Below are 24,789 nucleotides of genomic sequence, written 5' to 3' on the forward strand. Positions count from 1 at the left end.
TAAGGGCTAGTAACATTTGTGATAATTCACATAAATTTAAAATAGCAAAAGAATAGGATAAAGATACAATTAGTGGGTGATGAATTTTAGTAAGATTACCAACTCAATCGTGTAGTTCGCCAGTGACTTTTTTTTTTCTCTAAATAAATTTTAAATCAAAATAAAAGAACTTTGAAAGAAAAATGAAAGGGTTTGTATTGAGATTGTTTTGAGTGAAAGTCAACGAATATACCCTGCCTCCATACAAGTTTATGAGATTGATGTAAATGCATTGCAGTTTATATGGTAAACCATTACAATTGCAAATACAACAATACTACATTTTGAAAATGCGAAGAAAAAGAAATCTCAAAGCCAATACTTGTAATTAAATATATATACTTCAAAGTTGGGACCTGCGAAACTCCGGATTGATTGGTTCTTCCTGCGATGCCAAACTTTAATACGAAAGGGAAGATTGTCTCCTTGTAAATCCATTTGCTCCTCTACAATCTCTTTTGCACATTTCACCATTGATTCGTTGGGAAGATTCATCTCTATGCATTGGAGAGTCGGTATGTATCCAATTTCAGATGGGATACTTTGCAATCCATTCAAATCATAAAGGTGAAGCTTCTCAAGGCATGGGAAAATGGAGTTCGCTTCTGTAGTCAAATGTTTCAAGCGATGACACCCAAACAACCCCAAGTATTTGAGGCAAGGGAATTGATCTTCGAATATTTCCCACTTGCCTGTTCCGAAGCATCCAAACCACAGCTTTAACTTCTCAAGAAGGGGCAACGAACCTATCTTTTCCAACATCGGCTCCCATTCAAAGTGATGTTCCATTTGAAGATTCAAACTCTTTAGGGTTTGGGGAAAGGTGAGCTTATACAAAGAGGCATTCCCTCTGAAATCAAACCAACACAAGATATCGAGAGATTCTAATTTACACAGACGATCAATATTGCTCAGGCGGTAATAATCATCATATCCCTTTCCCTTCCTACTTGAATATTGTATCCTCAATTTCTTAATATTGGGAATTCTCTTAACCATCTCTCCTTCCCACTTGAAATTACGTGCTCCCTCAAGTACTACAAGATTCTCCATGACGACAATATCACTTGAAGGATCTGGCGGAATAAATTTTCTCCCTGCCATCTCAATGTGCCTTAGTTGAGGCATTTTCCACATCTCACTAGGCACATTACATCTACGCAGACTGTAAACTATCAATCTCTGTAGATTCCAAAGGTGATTGAAAGAAGAAAAAACTGAAGACCATTTACCAACTTCGACACCAAGGTGTCTCAAGTTAGGATGCCGAGAAACAAGAGAATTCACACAGTTTTTGGATTCACATGTGCCCATTGTCAAGATTAATTGATGGGCAGTAAAACAGATTGGTTCGCCCACAATATGACCAAAAAGGTGCCAAAAGTTAACATCCCGAGACGCAAGAGAATTCGGCCAATTTTTTTCTTCGTTATGTGCGTGTATTGTCCTCAACAATCTAATATTTAGACATCGTGGAACTTTTCCATGCTCCCAAATAATGGAACGAACATCTGACATAGATTGCAACTCATCAAGGACTTTCTCCTTTGAAGTGTTCCTGCGGATAACAACGCGCCGTTGGCTATTTATGCCTCGGGGACTAGATTCTCCTATTACATGATAAAATCCTTCTTTCTTGCCCTCGTTCACTGATACATCTCTCAGCAAATCATGAAGTTTGACTCGTTTTATGTTTCCGGTACTACCCAACCAATCAACTAAAATGAGATTTCTATCAACTAAATCCTTTATGAACCCTTTCCCAATTGTTTCCAAAGTTTTTCCTTCTACTGGTTTGAGAAATCCTTCAGAAATCCATAGTTTGATTAGCGTTGAGACTTTAATTGCATCATCTTCCTCAAACATGCCCATGTATATAAAACAAGGCTTTAAATAGACAGGCAAATGATTGTAGCTCTTTTTCAACAATCTCAAACAATGCTTATTATCATCCAAATTTACCACTGAAGTTAAGTTGTTTCTTATTGATTTCCAACGTTCTTGTGTGTGTTCCACATTTTTCAAAATACCTCCAACTACAACAATTGATAAAGGAAGTCCTCTACAATTCTTTACAATTTCCTTTCCAATTTTCTCTAATTCCAAAGGAAAATGTTCATCTCCAAATACAGTTTTAGAGAACAAGACCCAACTACTACCCTCATCGAGAAATTCAACTTTGTGACTATAATGATTGTTTAATCGAGGACTCAATTGTGATAGTCTAGTCGTCACCACTATCCGACTACAATTCTCATTGTTAGGAAAGAAATGTTGTATCCCATCCCAAGACTCGATGTTCCACACATCATCCATTACAATCAAAAATCTTCTACCCGACAAAAATTGGTATAGCTTAAATCCTATTTTTTCTTCGCTCTTTTCACCTAGTGCTTTCTTGTTTATGTTAGTAGCTTGAGAAACAAGTTCACATAGAATCTCTCTTCTATTGAATTGTTCGGAAACAGTGGCCCAAGCACAAATATCAAAACGCTCTTTAATAACTTGTTTCGAATAAACATCTTTAGCCAGAGCAGTCTTACCTATTCCCCCCATACCAGTAATGGGGATGACTTGGCGACCGGGTGCTTCCGCCACGAGCTTTTCCATGATCCCGTTCAAGACATCATCAGAGAACACCATCACGCCACTACTCTTCTTCCCAGTGGAAGAAAAAGAAGAGACGAATCTCCGCCCTTGATCACCGAGTATCACCGCCTTCTCAGTGTTGGCCTCCATCGCCACTCTCTTGATCCGATCCATTTCATCAATCACATTTTGCACACCTTGATACAACTTCTCCGCTTCATCATCACCATCACCGTGATTTGAAGAGACATTTCCGGGATCCATTGGACCTCGAAAGCAATTGAAGAAGCTTCCGGTTTTGGCTGCTTTGGATGATCTATCGAGCTGGATCTTGCGGACAATGTGAGATTCGATAACATCTTCAGCCGCATAAGCTGCATCTGCGATACGCATCTCCAATGGATCTGCTTCGTCGCTGTCGGAAACGGGGGACTTGTAAGCTTGCAGAAATTCCTGCAGAAAGTGAACATTTTGAGTGAGAGACCGAGTTTGGTGTTTGTTGAGAGAGATGGGAGGAGAAGGATGGTTTTCGATGTCATCAATGAGATGCATTAGAGAAACCAAGGCTGCATAGGCTGCCATGAATCCAACTAAAACAGAGTATTTTTATTATGAGAAGAATTTGATGAGATCTTTATTTAGCTTGTACTAAAACAATGTTCAAGAGCACATTTATATGAGTTCTGAAAGTGGTGATCTTTATTTCCCAAAACAATGATTATGTTTTGTAAAAGCCAAATTTAACCAAATTTTGTGTTTTTTTCCTACAATAGAGCCGTTATTGCTCTTGGATATTTCCCAAAACAATGATTATTGTTGATTATTTCTCGTTAATTACGCGTTATAAGGAGTCAATTAGTGCGTTTCAAATGAATTACTTCTAAATTTCTAATGTTTAGCCTCTAGTTAAGAGAAATTACGATTTGACGTTTAATTTTCTAGCAAGCATTGATATTATTTAAACTTCGTTTTAAAATATGATTTCTAATTCAATAATTATTTATTTTTAGTAAAAAGTTTTAGTTATGCTCTTGACTACATTCCGCGTGAGACGGCCAGAAATTAATTTGCTGTCATTTTGGATATCTAATCCTTTAAAGGTTTGTGAAATGTAGAAAATCAGGGTGGAAATGTGCAATTCAACCAAAAAAAAAAACATAGGATCCTTGTCCAGATTTTGGTGTCGGATACTTTATTTAAAGTGTTTTTATATACTGCTACTCCATAATTTTTTTAATAGTGTTAAACGTACATAAATTTTGTATAAATAATTGGATATTTTAAAGTATTTCACATTTAAATTCGACTCATAATTTTAATTACTTAAATCAATTCTATGTAAATAATTAGATTTTTTAAGTTTTCACATTTAAAATCGGTTTATATTTTTTAATTATTTTTAAATCAATTAGTATAAACATATACTCCTTCCGTCCCGGATTATTCGGGTCACTTTGACCGGGCACGGGTTTTAAGAATTGTAATGAAAAGTGGGTTGAAAAAGTTAGTGAAATGTGGGTCCTACATTTATATATTAGTTTTATAATAAAATGTGAGTAGGAATGAGTTAGTGGAATGTGAGGTTCATTACCAAAAATGTTAAAAGTGAAATTGGACAAATTATGTGTGACGGACCGAAATGGAAAACTGGGACGAATTATCCGGGACGGAGGAAGTATATCTTTTGAGAATAGATACGATAGATCTGCCCATAAACGTGTGATAATTTTTTTCTCACCAAACACAATTTCAGAATTTCTTCCAAATAGCTAACCCTTCATTTTAGCTAACTCAAATTTGTAATTAATAATAAATTTAATTGTGCCCATTTAAATTGAATACTAAGGTTTAATTAAATTCATAGATATACTCCAAGCAACCTTGCAAATAAATAAATAAAATAAAATCCTAAACTAAACAACCTAGCTTGCAATTAAATAAATAATTAAAACCCTAAATTAAACGTCACTGCATCACGATTCAATTTCCGATTCTCCATCTTCACCATGCTCTTCTTTTTCTTCTTTGATGCATTTAATTTTTTAAAACAAAAAAACATAGGACTGGAGGATAGTTAATTTGTTACAGATTCTCATGCAAGCATACTCATGTAACATTGAATAGAAAACTAAAACTGGAAATTAATCTTGAAACCAAATTTATAGAAAAATTAAATAAACAAAATTAAAGCAATAAATCCTTCATAGCAACATCGTGTACTGTTAGTGGAGAGGGTAGTTTTCGAGCAACAAATCCTTCATAGCTAGGACTTGTCCAGATTTTGGTGTCAGATACTTTTTTTAAGTGTTTTTATATACTGCTACTACATAATTTTTTGAATAGTGATAAGCGAACATAAATTCTACAAATAAATAATTGGAATTTTTTAAGTATTTCCCATTTAAAATTGATTCATAATTTTAATTACTTTTAAATCAATTATATATAAATAATTATAATTAGATTTTTTAAGTATTTCACATTTAAAATCGGTTTATAATTTTTAATTATTTTTAAATCAATTAGTATAAAACATATATATCCTTTGAGAATAGATATGATATTGACTCAACTTTATTTTATCCAAATAATACCCGCAAGTGTACGGGGTTATCGTAGCAAACAGCAAGTGTATCCTTATAACTCTTAGACCTAACTCCTAATAGTTCGATTAGATTAAAGATCTCACTCAAAACCTCAACTCTCCCGAGTTTTATTGAATTAAGGTGTGAATAATTCTTCTTTCAAGGTTAAATATTTCATCTCCCGATTATTCTAAGAAACCCTATACTCTCAATTGGTGATCAAGCAATTGTTAGGAAAAAGCACAAGAATAATTCAAACAATTGCAAGAGCAAGATAAAAGCGAAGTCAATTGGATTAAGACTATAAATCAGTGCATCTTCACCAAGAATTCTACATAAAAGATGTTTAGCTACTCATGTTCATGGTAGAAAACAAATAGAAACAAGGAAAAACAGTGGAAATCATGATGCGAATCGCAATCGGCGAAGGAATTGAAGCTTGAATCTTCAATCTTCTTCCAAGAGTTCTTCACAAAAAGAGAGTGTGTGTTTTGTCGCTTGTCCAGAATGAATAGAATTGACCTAATTCTTCCTTCTTATTTTCTCTTCAAAATATTGCGTTTCAGCTCTAAAAAACGCCAAAATGACGGACCCGGCCGGGTGGAATTAATCCACTGGAAATTCACCCGGCCGGGTGGGACTTCTTTGGTACTCTCTGGAATCTCGCAGGCATAATTACGCCACCCGGCTGGGTGGAATTATAGGGTAAAAATTCACCCGGCCGCGTGAGATTTTCTGGACAGCGCAGTGTTCGTATAACAGCCATAACTTTTTCTACCGAACTCCGATTGAGGCGTGCGAGATACCCACACGAAGCTCTTTCGAAGACGAAGAGATTGGTATGCATTAGGGGCTGATTGGACTTCAAAATCTCCAGTAAATATTGTCTCAAACCAAGGCTGCTGCACATCCACATATTTTATACCTTTTTCTACACATTCTTAACAAAATGGTCAACATACCAACATAATAGAGAAGTAGATATAAACACGCCTAACAATAGACGAAATATGCTCAAATTCATACAAAACCACTTTCTAAAACCATGTAAAATCCAAGTATGTCAAATATAAGTACTAATTATATTTATTAACTATAATCATACAGATTAAATACTATGTGATGTACAACATATACAGTAAAATCTAGCTATGAGATTCATACCAACGTAAATAAGTTATAAATTTAGATATATGAGATTGTATCACTGCGAGTCCGCAAGCATACGGCGCCTTCAATATCATTAATTATGCAGGTTAAAATATTAATTAAGATGATTAAGTGTTAATCATAGTATTGAATTGCTTTTGCACTTATGGAATGTACTATGTAGCATGCATATATAGTGGAGCTATATATATATAATATATAGGGAGATGATCAAAACAAGTAGTGCATTTAAATCCAGAAATGCAGCCCAAATCTTGACCCTTGGATTAAGTGATCTAATGATCAATAATTAACAAAAAACACAGAGGGTCATAATTAAACAATTTTAGGCCATATTATAAAATTCTATTTTATGCCATGTTAAGATCATTTTAGGTCATGCTTTGTTAGCATGACCTAAAAATAAACTAATTATGACATAAAAATGCCCTACGTATGACTGTGTTCTGCGTTTCTGTATTTAAATCTAGTTTTCATAGATCAAAACCCTATATTCAATTGCTAACTCATCATTTAATTGCTAACTACAACTAATTTAAGGCCATAGGATTTTAGAAAACGTGTGGTCTACAATTTGCCACGTGTAATTTTCGTTTTTATTAATAAAATAAAAAAAGATTAAAAAAAACTTCAAATTAGGGTTTTAGATGAAAATGTCAATATAGTGTTTCGGAAATATCAACACAATGCTTTGAGAATGTCAACACGATGCTTTAAGAATGTTAACGCATTGCTTATATTGACATTCTACATGTATTATATTGACATATTTTATATAGTATGTTGACATTTCTGCTTTACGAAAAAATTGAAAAATTTTTGAATCTTATAAAATTATCTTTAATTTGATATATGTTATATGAATTTAAAGTTTTGGGATTTCTTTTAAAAGTTAGTTATAACTGAACATGTAGTTAATTTGCATTAATATCTCTATTGATATTTTATGGAATTAATCCTATGGCTTTATTGACGTTTTTTATTGATCGTATTGATATTTTTTGGTTGATGATCTAGCCCTTAATTTGAATATCTAATGACTATTATTTAGTTGTAGTTAGCAATTAGGTATTGAGTTAGCAATATAACACTCCCCTAGGGGAGTGATCAATTGCTAACTCATCATTTAATTGCTAACTATAACTAATTTAAGGCCACATGATTTTAAAAAGCGTGTGGTCTACAATTTGTCACATGTAATTTTCGTTTTTATTAATTAAATCGAAAAAGATAAAAAAAAAACGTCAAATTAAGATTTTGGATGAAAATGTCAATATAGTGTTTCAAAAATATCAACACAATGCTTTGAGAATGTCAACACAAATTTAGGATTGACATTGTATATGCTTTATATTGACATATTATCTTAGCTGCATTGACATTAACCTGTGTACGAAAAATACGAAAATTCTAGATTTTTTTCAAATTTTGACGTCGGAACATATGCATGTAGTATATCGTTGGAATCCTTATAAAATTATCTTTAATTTGATATATGTTATATGAATTTAAAGTTTTGGGATTTCTTTTAAAAGTTAGTTATAACTAACTTGACATTAATACCCCTATTGATTTTTATTGGAATTAATCCTATAGCCTTATTGACGTTTTTTGTTGATCGTATTGACATTTTGTGGTTGATGATCTAGGCCTTTAATTTGAATATCTAATAACTATTATTGAGTTATAGTTAGCAATTAAGCATTGAGTTAGCATATAACACTATATATATATATATTCTATTAATTTATTATATTATATATATAATATATTTTATATAATATGTAGTGTATATATTCTATTAATTTTATATTATATATTTATATTATAGTTAGCAAGTTAGCAACTTAAGAAAGTTAACAATTGATCACGCATGTTACGGTTAATCGGAGAGGATCTCCTACTCAACTCCTCCTACTCCACTCCTACTCCACGTCTCACAATGCAATAAAATAATCCATCATCACTTATTAAAATTGGTCATAATTATAATATTATTTTATTGTATTGTGAGAGGAGGAGTAAGAGTGGATTAGGAGATCCTCTCCACCTTTTAATATATGCTCCATATTTTTTTCGGTTTTTCGGTTTTATTGAAAATTTCATTTTTTCGGTTTAATTCGGTTTTTTTAGTTCAGTTTTTCGATTTTTGATTTTTCGGTTCGGTTCGGTTTTGATTTTTAAGGAAATTCGATTTTTCGGGTTTGATTCGGTTTGGGCAAAAAACCGAACCAAAACCCGAATGCACACCCGTATTTTTAGTTGCATATATGATACACGTTGAATGAAAACAAAAACTATTTATATATTTGTCTTCTCGATGAATGATTTATATGAATATGAGCATGGACAAAGAAAAAGGCTTGTAATGTTTGATTTTCTTTTGTTTTTTGAGAGGAGGAAATGATAGTATGTGTTGGATGCTCCTACACAAATATTTCGATTTTCTCTATTTTTCACTATATTATCTTTTTATGTTGTCATTTCAAATTATATGGTATCTAAGTTGTGTATGTCACGTCAACCTATTTGTCACACTCTTCCTCAAAATCTCTAGGAACTCCATAAGCCCGAAAATGACATTTCTTGTTCAATTTTTTAATGTAGCGACTACACATTCCAATGTTTAAAATAGACTAATTTGTTATCAAATGTTTATATTGAACAAATTTCGAGATCTTAAACATAATATTTCCCACATTTTACGTAAAGTAGATTTAATTTGACATTAATATTATTTTCATTACATCATATCGAAATAGAAGGCACCAGAAAATCGAGAACTCGCCAAAGCGGAGGGAACCGCACACGACTTAACTGCAGAGAACGAGCCAAAATTCCCAACCGTCAAACCGAACCACTCATGCATACTCTCCACCGCCACCGCCACCGCCACCGCCAGCTCCACCGCTGATCCGCCGCTGCTATGACCCTAGCGTCTGGCCAGTCTGTATTCCTCCTCCCTCCGTCCTCTATCCACCGGCACGGCACACCGCCATACCAGCATCCCCGCGCATGGAAACGCCGCCGTCTCAAGCCCCCCACCGTCCGCTGCGAGTTCAATTCGCCGCCGCCGCCTCTCGATAACCTCGTCAATGGATTTCTATCTCAGCTCCTCTCTCTTAGCTCGCTCGATTTGATCGCCCCTGCAGTCGGCTTCGCCTCCGGCGTCGCGCTGTTCCTCTCTTCTAAAACCCCTAAATTGCTCCCTAACCCTAAATCAGCCGCGAATTCGAGCTCTGATATTGGGGAATGGATTTTATTTACGAGTCCGACGCCGTTTAATCGGTTTGTGACGCTGCGGTGTCCGTCGATTGATTTCCCCGAGAATGAATTGATGGAAAATGTCAGCGAGAAGCTTGTGAAAGAGGATAGGCATTATGTGAAATTGAACAGCGGGAGGATAATTCAGCCGGCGGAGAGTAGTGGTGGAAGCGAGGATGATGAGAAATTGGTGTATCAGAGGCTCTGTATTGGCACGGAGGATGGCGGAGTCTTATCGTTGGATTGGCCGGCTAATTTGGACTTGGAGGAGGAGCGAGGGTTTGATACCACGGTGTTGATTGTTCCGGGGACGGCGGAGGGGAGCGGTGAGAGAAAAATTAGGGCTTTCGTGTGCGATTGCTTGAGGAGAGGTGTATTTCCACTGGTCATGAATCCAAGGGGATGTGCGGCCTCGCCGTTGACAACGCCACGGTTAGCGTCTCCGAGTATAATTTCAGCTTGTTGATGTTTTATTACTCCATTATATGCTTTTCCATTTCTATTTTGTGTACATTATAAAGGCTGAATTTTGCCTAGATTAGTTTAGGAGGTTGATTCAAACCTGAGTTGTGCTTTGTTTCTTCTCAATTGTAGTACTTGATGAGTTGGTTTGGAAGTTTCACATAGAGTAGCTGATGTGGTTACTTGTGTTTCGTTCATCCCCGAGTGTGAAGTTCTGTCTTGGCTTGTCTATGGATAATAATGAACTTGGTGGACTGGTTAAAATGAAAGCTAGAATGGAGGCTTCTCTGACATAGTACTTGTTTAGGACCTAATTTTCGTGGTGAACTCCACTGTTCGCAGAGAAATTGTTGAGGAAAAAACTGGGGGATCTAATTAGATCTTGTGAATCGCTGCAAAGTATACACGACTCAATCTGCACTAATTGTGCAATCAAAATATAGTGCGATTAGGTATTGGCAAAAAAAATCTGCAGATCCTCTAGTGCTTGATTTGTCTGCGCTTGTGAATCAGTTCTGCCCACGTAAATAATTTACTTTTTCAGATAAGAAATAGATAATGCCTTTGTTGGGTAACAACACTTTCTAACTCTCGCTCCTCTTGTTTAAAAAGGTCTAGATATTCCCTTGAATTAATTTTTTTTGTTGGGTGATATGGTGCTTTCCCTTGGCAATAGGCATAAAGTCGCTTAATTTTTAATTATAGAAGAAGTTACATCCAAAATAAAAATAGATAGTTTCATTACTGTGGTAAAACAAGCTGATAGTGGGATGCTGCTATAAATGCTTCATCTATGTAGGTTATTTACTGCTGCTGATAGTGATGATATCTCCAAAGCTGTTCAGTACCTAATTAAGAGAAGGCCGTGGACAACATTAATGGCAGTTGGCTGGGAGTATGGTGCAAACATGTTAACGAAGTACTTGGCAGAATTTGGGGAGCGAACACCTCTTACGGCTGCAATATGCATAGACAATCCTTTTGACTTAGAGGAAGCCACAAGGTCGACTGTTTACCATCCAGATTATAATCAGAGGCAAACAGATGGCTTGATTGAGATACTTCGATGTAACAAGGTTGTTTTCATCTATAGGCATTGCCTCAGACTCTTGTCTAGTATACTTTCTTAGGATCATGCTTATTTTGGTGGAGAGTTTTCATGCCAATAAAGGGATTTTATATGAGTCAAATATAAAATTTAAGAATGTAAAATAATTTTTAAACTTGAAACTAATCTGTAAGAATTTTTACAATTTGATCATCTGTCCCAATGTTGCTTATGATTTTTTTTCCTACTGTCATCTGACTATGTACTCCGTACTCAGGAATTATTTCAAGGCCGTAGTAAAGGATTTGATGTTGAAAAAGCACTGTCGGCCTCATCAGTTCGCGATTTTGAGAGGGCAATTTCTATGGTTTCTTATGGATACGATACCATTGAAGACTTCTATGCAAAATCAAGCACACGAGATGTAATCGACAAAGTGAAAGTTCCTGTTCTATTTATACAGGTTTTATTTCCTTACTGTACTGCTACCTTTTTATGTTGCTAATAACTTTTTCTCTGAGTTCGCCAGATTGGTAATTGGTTGCTATATATTTAAGGCACTCTGATTATTGGTTGTTATATTCTATTGGTGCACAGACTTTTATTTATTTATTTCAGATATTGGAATCACATCTTAACACGTATTCTGATTAAAAAATGAGTGCTCTTATATTTCTTCATAACTTTGGTCCATCTAGATTTGTGCATGCTTATAAGTAGTCTGACTTTTACCGTACTTGTAATTATAGCATTGCATACAACAAATTACACTTAGATTTAACTATTGTGTTTGTGATTGATTCACAGAATGATGACATAAAAGCTCCATTCTTCTCTATCCCACGGAGTTTGATTGCAGAGAATCCTTATACAAGCCTTCTTCTGTGTTCTTACAAGCCATCTAGCAAAATTATGAATGACAGGTCAACGTTCTCTTGGTGCCAGCACCTTGCTTTAGAGGTAAATATGTTTTGAGCAATTTTGTGTCCTTGTTATTACAATAATGTTTTGATATGAACTGACTTTATGGAGAAAATGCTCACCCTCAGTGGCTCTCAGCTGTGGAGATTGGACTTCTGAAAGGTCGACATCCACTTCTGAAAGATGTTGATGTCACTATAAATCCATCAAAGGGTTTAGCACTAGTGGAAGGCAGAGCTTCGCCTAGAAAGGGAAGAGTTAGTGGGGCCTTGAATCTTACTGATGGAAGTTATACAAATCCTCAGTTGGGGATGTTTCAGGTTAATGGTATAGCCACAAGAACTCAATTAGAATCTAACAAAGATACAGGACATCCACATATCAAAGGATTGCAACTAGAGAACAACAATGCAAGGGAACGACCTGATGCTGCCGTTGACCCAACCATAGAGGAAGTAACTCCTTCTGAGGTAGAAAGAGGACAAGTACTACAGACTGCAGAAGTGATCATGAACATGCTTGACGTTACTATGCCTGATACTCTGACAGATGAACAGAAGAAAAAGGTAATGTCCTGCATCATTTAAGCTTCGTACAGTTTGGGTAGGGTATGTTTACCTATGTTGTAGAGGCAAGAAGGGAGAGAGAATCTATCAATTATAGGGAGCATTGCAGTTTGCTTGGTCTTGGTCACTAATAAATACTCATTTTTCCTTGTATTGAAACATAAAAAAAAACAAGTTATGTAGAAGTTCATTGTGGTCTTAATTAATAACCAGAGAATAAGAAATCTTATGTTCTTTTTGTTTTTAAATGTTTAAAATCTAGAGGGTGTTTTTATGCAGGTTTTCACTGCTGTGGGTAAAGGAGAAACCGTAATGAAAGCTTTGCAAGATGCTGTTCCAGATGATGTTAGAGGAAAGCTCACAACTGCTGTTTCTGGTATCCTGCAGAGTCAAGGATCTGATTTGAATTTTGATAAACTATTAAAGCTAGGACATAATAGTAAGGAGGCGCCAAAATATGACTCGAAGGTGCTGGACAAAGATACAATAGAGAAAGCAATTCATGGTGAAGATGTTCAGTCTTTGGACCAAAAGAAGAGGACTAATGACGTTCAAGACGGTTCATCTAGTGTTGATCATGGCCCTGACATGTCGTCTAGGGATATGAAATCAGAGAAACAGACACCAAAGATCATAGAGAAAGAGAGTGACCCCATTCCTGATCTTGGTAATGGGTCCCATAATGAGATGGGAAAATCTAACGAGTCTGGTGATAATACAGTCGAAATATCCGACAAGGAAATTGTGGCAGAAGTAAATCCAAAACAGGATTCATCCAGCATGTTCGATGGGCCTGATGTAGCGGAGGGTACTGTTGACCTAAAAAAAGTGGAAGAAGGCTCCGGTATAGGTAAAACAGACCCAACAAGCAAAAAAATTGAGCAAGAAAGTGATATTTCAAATGATCAAAAATCTGAACCCAACACAGAGGAACCATCTTCTGCTCCACCCCCCACTTCTGAGGCACCTGCTATGGAAAATAATGCAGAAAATAATCAGGGGAAGGAAGAAAAAGATCCAATATCTTCTTTAAGCCAAAATATGGGTGATTCATCAACCTTCAGTGTCTCTCAGGCATTTGATGCATTAACTGGATTTGATGATTCAACCCAACTTGCCGTTAATAATGTATTCAATGTAATTGAGGGCATGATTGATCAGTTGGAGGAGAAAAAGGGCGACATGGTAGATGAAGTCAAGAACAAAAAAAGTATAAGTGAAGGTAATGGAGTGGTGGATGTGAAGGAATTTAGTAATGGCTCCGTGTCCAAGAATCATCTTCCGCAGGATGACCTCAGATCTTCAGGGACAACGAATGCCAATGAAAGCCCAGAGTCTGGTAATCCAGATGGTACTACTTTGCAAGATAAAGAACACTCTTGGGACATAAATGCAGGACAGAATCATGCACACGGTTCATACAACTGTAATAGCACCGACATAACCAATACAGGGAGCCAGGTTAAGACCGGACATGAAATCTGTTTTCTGCCTCCATCAGGAGAATTTCCAACTGAGAATGTTGTGACAGATTTGAGTAGGAGTTCAGAAAAGATTCCTAAATGTATAAGTGAATTTCCATATGGTGATCCACTTTACAAAGAGTACCTCAAGACGTATCTTTCTTTGAAGATGAAAAACGCAAAGCCTCTTGGTGTGAATAAACCACCAGCATTATATTTAGACTACAGTGCTGAAGAAGGACAATGGAAGATTTCAGAGCAGACTGAAAATGATACTGATTATGGAGAAGATAAGACTGAAATCCACCCAAGATCTAAGAGTAGTGAAAATACTATTGAACCATCTTATGTGATATTAGATTCTGATAAATCTGAGGACCCAAATGAAGAACTTGAGAAAGGTACTATCGGGAACAATGCTGAATTTGATGAGGGAAAAGTTGGTGGTTCCATACCTCTCATCAAAGGTCTTATATTAAAATGTTTAGAGGTTGAAGTTGGACGTAGGGTCAGTGCTTTTGATCTGGAAGATTTGGAACTCAAACTTGCTGGAGAAATGGAGTATGTTGCCAATGCTGTTTCCATGGCAGCAGGAAAAGGGATGCATCATATGGAAAAAGGGAACGGTAGCCTTCAGGGGAAACATGGCATCCTTGACGGAGAGAACGTAGTAAGAGCTATTTCGTCTGCTGTTGAGGAGACGGAATATCTGAGAACAGTATTGCCTATTGGTGTTATCTTGGGGTCAAGTTTAGCTGCATTGAGAAAGTTCTTTGATGTGGCAGCAGTGAATGCTGATGATGAACAGATTCTGACCCTTGATCAGGTTGATAAACCAACAGAGAGGCTTCTTCTAGTTGGTGAAAAGGAGAGTAGGAAAAGGTCATTAAAGGAAAGACAAAATAAAGATAATTTCACCAGTTATATTGATGAAGAAACTTCTGATGATGATACTGATCATGGAAATTCTAAAGTTATAATGGGTGCTGTCACAGCTGCTCTGGGGGCATCTGCACTACTTGCTAATCAACATGTAAGCTAGCTTTCTTTGACTACTCAGAATCTCAACAATGCTTGTATGCTCATTATAATTTCTTGTGTTGAGTCCATATATGGGCTTCTTTGATCATCTAAAGCTTTGCAAGCCATCATTTTCTTCGACCTCCCTCCTGGCGTAGTAACTGCCTTTCAACTAGGGGAGGCTAGTTGAACACTTAGTGTGTTTGGCAACATAATATTTTCTTCTATAGAACTTAATTTATAGTAATATCAGATCATGCCTGGACTTCATTGATGACAATCAATCAACACATGGCGGAGCTTTGTCGTGAACTTCCCTCAAATTGTTATAGTCCTAGTAAATATGATTTGTAAAAAGGAAAATCTGACGCTTTGCATTTAATCTATGATATACCACTTCAATTTGATCTAACTTACTGCAACTGTTATCTATAGTTGTTGGACTAGTAATCATCTTCTTTGCATTTCTCCATATTTTGAGAAAATCCAGAATGGTGCTGCTTTTTCTGTATTTAACGTGCCAATATTATCACTGATACTACTGGACTGTGGGTTTCGCTACCTGTATATAAGTTGTAATGTTGTATAACTTGTGCATGTGTAAGTGCATCTAGTGATTGCAGTATTACCCTTTTGAACTGCCTGAATTTTACAATGTGCTTTGGAGTACTAAAATTGTCAACCTTTGAAGGAACCTTTGAATGAGGAAGAACAGAGTAAAGGATCTTTCGAGCCAGACGAAATGGACAAGAAAACCGAGACCAATATTGTTGCAAGCCTTGCAGAGAAAGCAATGTCTGTTGCTAGTCCTGTGGTGCCTATGAAGGAAGATGGTGGAGTTGATCATGAAAGGTTTGGTTTGTTTACTTCATCCCACATTAATGCTTGTTCATTGAGTTATTTTTTTGTGGTCAAAATGTTGATTGTTGAACTGTTATTGGATCTGTCAAATAGGATTGTATCGATGCTTGCTGAACTGGGACAGAAGGGAGGTATGTTAAGGCTTATTGGAAAAGTTGCTTTACTTTGGGGTGGAATACGTGGAGCTATGAGTTTAGTTGACAAGCTCATCTCATTTCTGCGCCTTTCAGAGCGGCCATTGTTTCAAAGGTGAACTGTATTATTGTTTTTGGATAGTATGGTGTCTTCATAATTTGGATAGTTATTCGTTTGTGAACTCCTTGAATTTATAACATCATCTCATATCTATATGCTGGAAGTTTGTGGAATCCTGAAGTAGTTCTGGTTCCTTAACTATGCAAACATGTGGAAATATACTGTTTGTTGTGCGGGTTGTAACAACGCGCTTTGTTTCAGGGAAAGATTATTTTTGCGATCAGTTACAATTTTTTTGTTTTGCTGTGATATACGATCATCACAAGAGATATTACTTTAAGTGCAACCAAGAAATAGTTATTTTGGAAAAAGGAAATGAACTGTGTTGGTATGTGCTTGATGCATATATGTAAGCAAATTTTCTGTACTTTTAGGGATTCCTACATTTAGATTTTGTTAGTAAACCTGTGCAATGCACAGAAAGGAATGTCATTAAAGCACATACTGTGTATATCTGTTTGATAGCACTTTACTATAAGTCCATCAAATTAATTATTTTCTATGAAAAATGAAGCATGCTTCTGCATACTTGAACATGTATGCACCTCAGTTTATTTTTCCTAATAGAAGTAATTGACATTTCCTGCTCTTACAAATGCAGGATCCTTGGCTTTGTCTTTATGGTGCTGCTTCTATGGTCACCTGTTGTTCTTCCTCTGCTTCCAACACTCATGCAAAATTGGGCAACAAGGAATCCCTTTAAAATTGCTGAATTTGCTTGTATTGCTGGCCTCTACATCTCCACTATGAGCATGATTACGTTGTGGGGCAAAAGAATCCGCAAGTATGATGACCCTCTTGTGCAGTATGGGTTTGATTTGGCTTCACTGCCAAAGGTATGGATTCAACATCATGAAAGCTCCCTATATAACTATGGAGTTTATTAACGATTACTGCATTGATTATCCAGTTTAACATATGTGATGATGGTGATGCCTGCAGTTGCAGGATTGTCTGAAGGGTCTGGCTGGAGGAGTCGTCCTTGTTACACTGATACATACTGTCAATGCATTACTTGGAAGTGCACATCTACATTGGCCAACCACTCTGTCTTTACCATCTTCAGATCTTGTTGCGTCAATGAAAGCATATGGACGGATGCTTCTGCTGATTGTTAGAGGAACTGCAGCAGCAACTCTCATTGCATCTGTGGAGGAATTGCTCTTCCTCTCATGGTTGCCCCAAGAGATTGCCGCTGACTTTGGATTTTACCGTGGAGTATTTATCTCAGGACTTTTGTTTGCTTTGTCTCAAAGGTAGCATCTTTATGTTTCACACTGCTAACAATTAACATTTCTTACCTAACCAAGATAAACATTTATGGTGGCAACTTCATTATATGTATGCGTGACTCTATTCCTCTTGATCTTCAGGTCATTATTGGAAATCCCCGGGCTATGGTTGTTATCCATAAGTCTCTCAGGAGCCCGGCAAAGAAATCAAGGAAGTCTCTCGATACCAATTGGGCTCCGTGCAGGGATAATGGCTTCTAATTTCATCTTAAGAACCGGAGGCTTCCTGTCTTATCGACCCACTTATCCTCTATGGGTCGCTGGCGTCCGCCCTTTTAAACCATTTAGTGGACTCGTTGGCCTTGCCTTCTCTTTGGTTTTGGTAGCTATTTTGTATCCTAAACAGCCTATTCATGAGCAAAGAGGAAACAGAGTCATCAGAGAGTAAGTTCTCTCAATTTCCTGAGAAAATGAAGCTGAGTAACTCAAGATCAGTTCAGAGGATACTACTCCTTGCGCCCTCACGACCCTCGGAAAATCGTTCGATCTGTAGCTGCGAGATTAGCAGTTGTATGTTCAACCAATTTTGAGATGAAAAGGGTATGCTAAATGTTGTACCCATGATACATACCTTGTACAAATTTGTAACATTCTGCTAGTTTATATACACACCCTTCTGTAGTTTTGGAAGGCAAGAAATATTTGTACTACTTTTTTTGGGGAAGAATCATCATGTAACAGAGCCATGGTAAATGTAATCACATCAACAATTGTATTATTATTTACACTTGAAGAAGCATAATTCTCCACATTTCCATTGCAAAAATCAGGATTTGATCCATTTTCAATCAAAAATTGGTATCACAGTCGACTCTAACCAGTCATCTTCTCCATGTAAGAACTCTAGAACTGCAAACCGCTTCGCCATCTCCGCGGTGCAGTTGTTCCGGTAACCACCCCACGAGATCCGCCGCCTCATAGATGCACCGGGCCCGTAGTTCCTGCACTCGACGTACTCCACCGTATCCGCGTCGCTGTACAGAGGCCACTCCAGCCACCCTCGCGGGTGTATCAGGTCCCCGAGGTAGCTGTTCGCGACGAACACCCTCGAGTACTTCCTCCACGGCCTCCCTAGGTACGTCGCGAAGCGCTTCCTCTCCGTCGAGTTGAACTCGGCCGCGGCCTCGATCGTGCACTTGTGCAGGCTGATCCCGGTGTTCTGGTTCGGGTCTTCCCTCCCCTGCGCCGTGATGGTGTTCCTCTGCCCCGGCAGCGGCCTCCGCACCAGTATCCTGCACTTGCTGAACACGGCCGCCGCGTTCCCGAAGATGAAGTCGATCGTCCCCTGGATCGTGCACTCGTGGTAGAGCTGGCGCAGCGAGTGCGCGTAGAGCGTGTCCTGGTGCGACGCGATGTTGCAGCGATAGAATGCTGCGTTCGAGGTCACGCGTAAGGCAACGGCCTGGTGCTTCTCTGCTGCTGCTGTGTTCTGTATGGTGATGTCCCTGGCTATGAACTTATCTCCCACCACAGCTAAGAAAAGAAATCAAATCAAATCAAGTAAGTCTGATTTTTTCAATTTTCAATATTCAATTTTCAATTTTCAATACATACTAAACATGAAACAAAAACACCTACTGAGAGTGGCTGATTCAAAAGTGGAGAATCCATCTGCTAAGCTTCTTGAAGCAGTGATGATGGTTGAATTCATCCCTTCTCCAACCAGCATGATGTTGATCTTCTCTCTTGGGATCACCACATTCTCCCTATAAACCCCCTTTTTGATCTTGATCACATAGGTCTTCACACTCATGTTTGGAGCAGCTGCAATTGCTTCCCCAATGAGGCTAAACCTCCCTCTCCCACCACAATCCACCACCACATTAGCCCTCAATCTCCTCCTCCTCTTCCTCCTCCTCCGAGCCAATCCGGTCGCGGCCTCACCGGTGACCATCTTGACATTCTTGACACTTTCTTGGGCCTCCACATGCCTGATCAGCGCCAGGGCATTGCTGATCATCTGAGACACCGGGGTGAGGAGGCTCTCGAGAAACCTCCCGTTTTCGACATCCGAGAATCCGTCGATGCAGGTGTGCTGATTGGTCATCGCGGCGCTGAGGAGCGTCCGGATGTTCTGGTACGGGGGCCGGGAGGCCGGGAGCTCGGCGAGGGCGGATTCGAGCTCGTAGACCGTCTGGTCGAGGAGGTCGGCGCAGTCTCGGGCGGGCGGGGAGGGGGCTTTTGGGAGGAGGAGAAGTGGTCTAACGCGGCGGCGCGGGCGGAGGCGGCGCGGGAGAGGGAGAGGTGGAGGGAGAGGGGGAGGAGGTGGTGGGAGGAGTTGGGGAAGGGGGAGAGGGAGGAGAGGCAGAGGGAGGGGTAGAGGGTGGCGGAGCAGGCGGCGGAGAGGGGGGTGTTGGGGGTGGGGGGGCGGTGGAGGTGGGAGAAGTGGAGGAAGATAGAGAGGACGAAGGCGGAGATGGCGAGGGAGAGGAGGGCGGTGATGACTGTTTTGGTGCGGGTTTTGGTGAGGCGGGGGATGGTGATGCTGATTCGGATGCGTTTGAAATCCATGGGGGATTGGATTTGTTGCTTGATTCAACTGAAATGGAGCTGCTTCTGCTTTCATCAATGGCGGATTGGATCAAGATTGAAGATGAAGGTAGTTAGTTGCGCGGGAGTTGTTTGTGAAATGACGAAAAAGGGGCTGCGCGTTTAGTTCTTGGAAATTGGGGAATTTCGCGATTAATTATAAATCGTGTCATCTATGATTAGGATCATTTTTAAAGACAGAGCTAGTATTATAAACCGAATTGTGCCCTCTAAGTTTTAGTTTAAATATGAAATTTTTTTATTCGTAACTCATTATACTCCATAATCTCATATAGCTTACAATTAGAGTTAGGCAAATTGTAATTGCGTGCTGAAAGATGTTATGTGATCGGCTTGATAAAAACCAATCTATTACGGCCAAACACAAACCTGTTACTGATACGGTCTGATTCGTATTAACTTGACACGATAAGAACATGATGATGACACAAATCAAACATGACACTAAAATGACATGGTTTGTTATGGCAATATATATAATATGAGAAAATAATGACCTAATTTAATTACTATGTACTATAAGGTGGTGTTCGATTTCTTAGATAAAATAATATCAAGATATAATTTAGGATTGAGTTGTGAGATTATTTTAGTCATAAGAGGTTATGACTAATTATTCCATGATTGTGATTAATTTGTGGGATTGAATCTCATGAATCAAATACACTGTATTTAATTCTAAATATAATCTTGCAAACTGAACTTCTCCTATAATTACTGATAAAAACAATTGAGTGTATTATGAGTTAAAAATATGCCTAATGGCTGCAACATCAATTTAATAAGTATTACCTCTATCCTCCAAATTTTGACACAATTTACCATTTTGGTCTGTCCTTGAAAAGTTGACACACTTCATTTTTACTATTTTTGGTATTGGACCTTATATGCCACTAACTCATTCCTACTCACATTTTTTTATAAAACTAATACTTTAAAAATATGACTCACATTCTACCAAACCTTTTCAACTCACTTTTCATTACATTTCTTAAAACTCGTGCCGGATTAAAGTATATCAAAATTTGGGGGACGAAGGTAGTATGATACTTATTCATAAATAAACACTGATGATATGGCCGAGGAGATAGCCCAGCCCAATTCGTAGGGCCCAATAGAGGCGATAAAGCCCTAAAATCAACTTCAGTGTGCAGCATTGTTCATCTTCTTCAATCAAATTTAGCGCAGAAATTGCAAAAATGGGAAGAGAGATGACCAATCAGAAGCCGCAGTCGGAGATGTCTTACACCGTCGAGCAGCTCGTTTCCGTCAATCCCTACAACCCCGACATCCTTCCCGATCTCGAGAACTACGTCAACGAGCAAGTAAGCCGCTATTTTGCTTCACCTAGGTCAATTTCGATGTCTGGGCATTTCCAATTTTGGATTTTTTCACTTGGGCTTCGTTCGACTTGTTGCTGTTTTGCTGAATTGATAATTAGATGAAAATGTGATTTTTTTCACCTAAAATGTTTCGCTTTGATAATGTGATTTTAGGTTTCGTCGCAAACCTACAGTTCGAATGCGAATCTGTGCCTTCTGCGTCTCTACCAGGTTCCTTGTTTGGAGAATTTTTTTTGTTTGCATCATTGATGGAAGTTGTGATTGTGATTGATTTTTACTCTTTTGCACAATTGAAACCCTACAGTTTGAGCCAGAGCGGATGAGTACTCAGATAGTTGCTCGCATTTTGATTAAGGTCAGTTGAGTGTGTTTTTTAGATGCAGAGAATTATACTGAGTATGTGTTGTGCATTTGTGATTAACAAATTGATGTTTTACACAGGCACTGATGGCAATGCCGGCCCCGGATTTCAGTCTCTGCCTCTTCCTAATTCCTGAGAGAGTGGTACTTTATCTATCTCTTTAGTCTCTCAAACCACAGTTACTTCCGAGTTTTGCCTTACTTCAAGTCCAAGAGAGCTTTAGTAAAAGACCTAGCATGTTTGCACTATGCTTCATGTTTGACTGGGAAGCAACTTCTGAATATGAGAACTGAGTGGGTGCTTGGGTTATGGAAGGGAAGGGGAATTACAATTGGTATGGTAATAAACAGGGGATAGTTGCTTCCGTTCCTCCTTCACCCAATGCATTAGACAAAGAGTACTTGCGATATAATAACCAGATCTTTCCCTTTTAACAATCTTATCAATGTAGAACATGATATTTATATAAGTTGGCTGATGGAACTATGCATGTTTTACTTTTAGTTGCTGTATAACTTAATGCATTTTAGCTAATGGAAGATCAATTTAAGACTCTCATCGTTCTCTCGCACTAGTTGGCTGATGGAACTATGTATGTTTTTACTTTTGTTTCTTTATATATTATATATCATCGGGTGCATATCATTGCTTTGTTTCAAAGGACATAAGTATTCTAACATCTTGTCCTGCTTTTTTTGTGTGGAACCATTAGCAAATGGAAGATCAATTTAAGACTCTCATCGTTCTCTCGCACTACTTGGAGGTATGTTTATCATCTTTTCTCTACTTTAATCGCCATGAAACATGCTCCTTTTGGTCATATGCCTTGTGAGATATTCATTTGTTAGAAACGTATCATACTATGTACTTCTACTTCATGCACAGACTGCCCGATTTCGTCAGTTTTGGGATGAAGCTGCTAAGAACTGTCATATATTGGAGGTCGTACCAGGTATATGGAGTTGGCCACTATTGTTTCTTTGATTCCCCACCACAACATTGTGCATTCTCAGTGCTTGCCTCTGCTGTAGTTTACTGACATGCCTAGCTTAATCAGGTTTTGAGCAAGCAATCCAAGCATATGCAATCCACGTCCTTTCAATAACTTATCAAAAAGTTCCCAGAACAGTTCTTGCCGAGGTATGATTCTCTGCCTTGAAGCACCCTCTTTTGTAAAATTCAAATTAATATAAAAGCTTTTATATAACTCAAGTAAAACATTTAATCCATTCCATTTATTACCAAACATGATTAAGATGTTTTGAATGGCTGGTTATTTCACAGGCCATCAACATCGAAGGTCTGGTCTTAGACAAGTTCATTGAGCACCACATCACTAACTCCGGTTGGTCTATAGAGAAGAATCAGAACAAGGGTCAACTTATCATCTTTCCTCACAATGAGTTTAACGATCCAGAGCTTAAGAAGAGTGCTGCAGATGGGATTCCTTTGGAGAATATCACCCGTATTCTTCCCATTCTCGGCTAATCTCTGCTGTGGAGGGGCACAATTTGGAAGTGATCGTTCTTCTGAAGAGATGCGTGATTTTCTTGCCAAAACACTATTTTTGAATCTAATATGGAACTATAGTGCTTTCATTAAAGAAGACCTATTTGATCTATTTTCAGCTGTAGCATATTATTATCATGTACGAGGATTAAATGCAAAATCTTGTTATTTGACTGTAACTTCTTTTTTCACTCTATCTTCACCTTTCTCAAGCAAGAACCAATTAGGTTGAAGTCACATGATTCTTGCTGCACATTTTTGGTAGGTTTGAATTGGGTGGTCACATAAAGTGTCAACTTCCCAACTATATAGTTTGTGCCAATCATAACTTTTCTGCTAATAAATAAATCTATTGAATACCAAAAACAAGTTTGCAAGTTAAGAATTATTAGATCATATGTTTCATATCAAATCCTAGGAGCTGCAGTATATTGAGCAACTTTTATCAGCCAGAATGAGGCATTCAAACTTGAATACTGTAAGAATCAACAAAAGGGAGTATGGTTGAGAAACTTATTTGCAACGTCAATTGTTTCCACCAAAGTAAAAAATCCACAAATAAATGAAAAGAATCAATAATAGTAGCCCTAGTGCTAAGAAGGTGGAGCTCCGACCATTAGTTTATGATATGGATATATACACATATACTAGAGGTGGTGTGGAGGACTAAATATCAGAGCACATAAACAGAAGGGAAAGGAAAAAAGGAACAGAAAAGAGCTCCAAAAGAATCTTAAAAACTGTAGTCTATTTACTCTTTCAAGCTAAGTTATCTTCCCAGGTGTGGCCTAGCTTCCTTGCTGCCAACGGTTCCTGGAGCCGATAGCTATTAGTGCCGGAGACAAAATTATAGCCTTCAGTGGCAGATTGCTTCCCCGTAGGTCACCCAACGCACAAAACTATCAGAGAAGTCTTCGAGAACTTCATAATTTTGGGCTTCAGTGTAGCCAAGCTCAGTCCCGGTGTGATCTCTACCCTGCATTCGTAAAAAGTAGAACCAGTGCATCCAGTGTTAATGCCCGGTAGATGTCATAAAGTCAGAGTAATCGGATTTCTCAGTTTGTATAACAAAATTTCAGTGCTTTCAAAAAGTAAACAACTTAAGGCTGACTTCTTAATATCATATAATTCCTACACAATTCCTTTCCACATCTCTGTAACTTGATCTTTAAAGCAAATACATGGGTGGGTAGATGAACATTACCCTTCTGCTGGATCCACATTCACTGGTGGATGCCGTGATTTCACTAATTGTTTCATTGATAACATTTTCTGATGATAGCAGAGCTGTTGGAGATGCTAACAGCATTGACCTGGGTATGGAAAAAGAGAAGGGTTAGCTCATTAAAATTCTGAAGGGTTCACAGTCAATTGCCGAGAACCACTGTCCACTGCCAACCATTGTTTATGATACTATTCTGGCCTGCTGGGTAAGCCCCAAATAAAACTATGTAAAACGTGGATAAAAATTTGAGCAAATATTTACTATTT

General features: G+C 38.0%; 5 protein-coding genes across 5 annotated transcripts; 2 read left to right on the top strand and 3 right to left on the bottom strand.

Annotated features, from left to right (window-relative positions):
* Nucleotides 1-348: 348 nt before the first annotated feature.
* Nucleotides 349-3,210, bottom strand: LOC125193526 (putative late blight resistance protein homolog R1B-16). The gene has a single exon (XM_048091343.1). It carries the CDS (start codon nucleotides 3,208-3,210, stop codon nucleotides 349-351), a length of 2,862 nt encoding a protein of 953 aa, XP_047947300.1.
* Nucleotides 3,211-9,147: 5,937 nt separating this feature from the next.
* On the top strand, nucleotides 9,148-18,284 carry LOC125192086. Its single transcript, XM_048089541.1, has 11 exons — nucleotides 9,148-10,079; nucleotides 10,909-11,185; nucleotides 11,435-11,620; nucleotides 11,965-12,117; nucleotides 12,207-12,644; nucleotides 12,924-15,140; nucleotides 15,819-15,979; nucleotides 16,082-16,237; nucleotides 16,845-17,079; nucleotides 17,186-17,499; nucleotides 17,617-18,284. The coding sequence occupies exons 1-11, from the start codon at nucleotides 9,310-9,312 to the stop codon at nucleotides 17,921-17,923; spliced, it is 5,214 nt and encodes a 1,737-aa protein (XP_047945498.1). The 5' UTR covers nucleotides 9,148-9,309; the 3' UTR covers nucleotides 17,924-18,284.
* Nucleotides 18,285-18,287: 3 nt separating this feature from the next.
* Nucleotides 18,288-20,046, bottom strand: LOC125193531 (pectinesterase-like). Its single transcript, XM_048091353.1, has 3 exons — nucleotides 19,762-20,046; nucleotides 19,114-19,729; nucleotides 18,288-19,008 (listed from the first exon to the last, which is right to left on the bottom strand). The coding sequence occupies exons 1-3, from the start codon at nucleotides 20,044-20,046 to the stop codon at nucleotides 18,320-18,322; spliced, it is 1,590 nt and encodes a 529-aa protein (XP_047947310.1). The 3' UTR covers nucleotides 18,288-18,319.
* Nucleotides 20,047-21,225: 1,179 nt separating this feature from the next.
* Nucleotides 21,226-23,477, top strand: LOC125192991 (eukaryotic translation initiation factor 3 subunit K-like). The gene is made up of 8 exons (XM_048090682.1): nucleotides 21,226-21,410; nucleotides 21,582-21,638; nucleotides 21,733-21,783; nucleotides 21,870-21,932; nucleotides 22,502-22,552; nucleotides 22,675-22,741; nucleotides 22,847-22,929; nucleotides 23,074-23,477. Exons 1-8 carry the CDS (start codon nucleotides 21,285-21,287, stop codon nucleotides 23,275-23,277), a joined length of 702 nt encoding a protein of 233 aa, XP_047946639.1. The 5' UTR covers nucleotides 21,226-21,284; the 3' UTR covers nucleotides 23,278-23,477.
* A 320-nt stretch (nucleotides 23,478-23,797) lies between these two features.
* LOC125192992 (phosphoinositide phosphatase SAC4-like) lies at nucleotides 23,798-24,694 on the bottom strand. Its single transcript, XM_048090683.1, has 2 exons — nucleotides 24,503-24,694; nucleotides 23,798-24,274 (listed from the first exon to the last, which is right to left on the bottom strand). The coding sequence occupies exons 1-2, from the start codon at nucleotides 24,605-24,607 to the stop codon at nucleotides 24,155-24,157; spliced, it is 225 nt and encodes a 74-aa protein (XP_047946640.1). The 5' UTR covers nucleotides 24,608-24,694; the 3' UTR covers nucleotides 23,798-24,154.
* Nucleotides 24,695-24,789: the final 95 nt, after the last annotated feature.

The sequence above is a fragment of the Salvia hispanica genome, chromosome 6, assembly GCF_023119035.1.
Source record: "Salvia hispanica cultivar TCC Black 2014 chromosome 6, UniMelb_Shisp_WGS_1.0, whole genome shotgun sequence".
In the NCBI taxonomy this organism is placed as follows: domain Eukaryota; kingdom Viridiplantae; phylum Streptophyta; class Magnoliopsida; order Lamiales; family Lamiaceae; genus Salvia; species Salvia hispanica.

What these genes read in the sequence shown, in the direction of transcription:
- LOC125193526 (XM_048091343.1), bottom strand. Translation starts at nt 3,210, where the DNA reads ATGGCAGCCTATGCAGCCTTGGTTTCTCTAATGCATCTCATTGATGAC.
- LOC125192086 (XM_048089541.1), top strand. Translation starts at nt 9,310, where the DNA reads ATGACCCTAGCGTCTGGCCAGTCTGTATTCCTCCTCCCTCCGTCCTCT. An exon ending in GAGCGGCCATTGTTTCAAAG is followed by an intron (nt 16,238 to 16,844) that starts GTGAACTGTATT and finishes TTACAAATGCAG; the next exon opens with GATCCTTGGCTTTGTCTTTA. An exon ending in ATTTGGCTTCACTGCCAAAG is followed by an intron (nt 17,080 to 17,185) that starts GTATGGATTCAA and finishes TGATGCCTGCAG; the next exon opens with TTGCAGGATTGTCTGAAGGG.
- LOC125193531 (XM_048091353.1), bottom strand. Translation starts at nt 20,046, where the DNA reads ATGGATTTCAAACGCATCCGAATCAGCATCACCATCCCCCGCCTCACC. An exon ending in ACCTCTCCCTCTCCCGCGCC is followed by an intron (nt 19,730 to 19,761) that starts GCCTCCGCCCGC and finishes GTTAGACCACTT; the next exon opens with CTCCTCCTCCCAAAAGCCCC. An exon ending in TTTTGAATCAGCCACTCTCA is followed by an intron (nt 19,009 to 19,113) that starts GTAGGTGTTTTT and finishes TTCTTTTCTTAG; the next exon opens with CTGTGGTGGGAGATAAGTTC.
- LOC125192991 (XM_048090682.1), top strand. Translation starts at nt 21,285, where the DNA reads ATGGGAAGAGAGATGACCAATCAGAAGCCGCAGTCGGAGATGTCTTAC. An exon ending in AGAACTACGTCAACGAGCAA is followed by an intron (nt 21,411 to 21,581) that starts GTAAGCCGCTAT and finishes ATGTGATTTTAG; the next exon opens with GTTTCGTCGCAAACCTACAG. An exon ending in TCCTAATTCCTGAGAGAGTG is followed by an intron (nt 21,933 to 22,501) that starts GTACTTTATCTA and finishes TGGAACCATTAG; the next exon opens with CAAATGGAAGATCAATTTAA.
- LOC125192992 (XM_048090683.1), bottom strand. Translation starts at nt 24,607, where the DNA reads ATGCTGTTAGCATCTCCAACAGCTCTGCTATCATCAGAAAATGTTATC. An exon ending in AATGTGGATCCAGCAGAAGG is followed by an intron (nt 24,275 to 24,502) that starts GTAATGTTCATC and finishes TTACGAATGCAG; the next exon opens with GGTAGAGATCACACCGGGAC.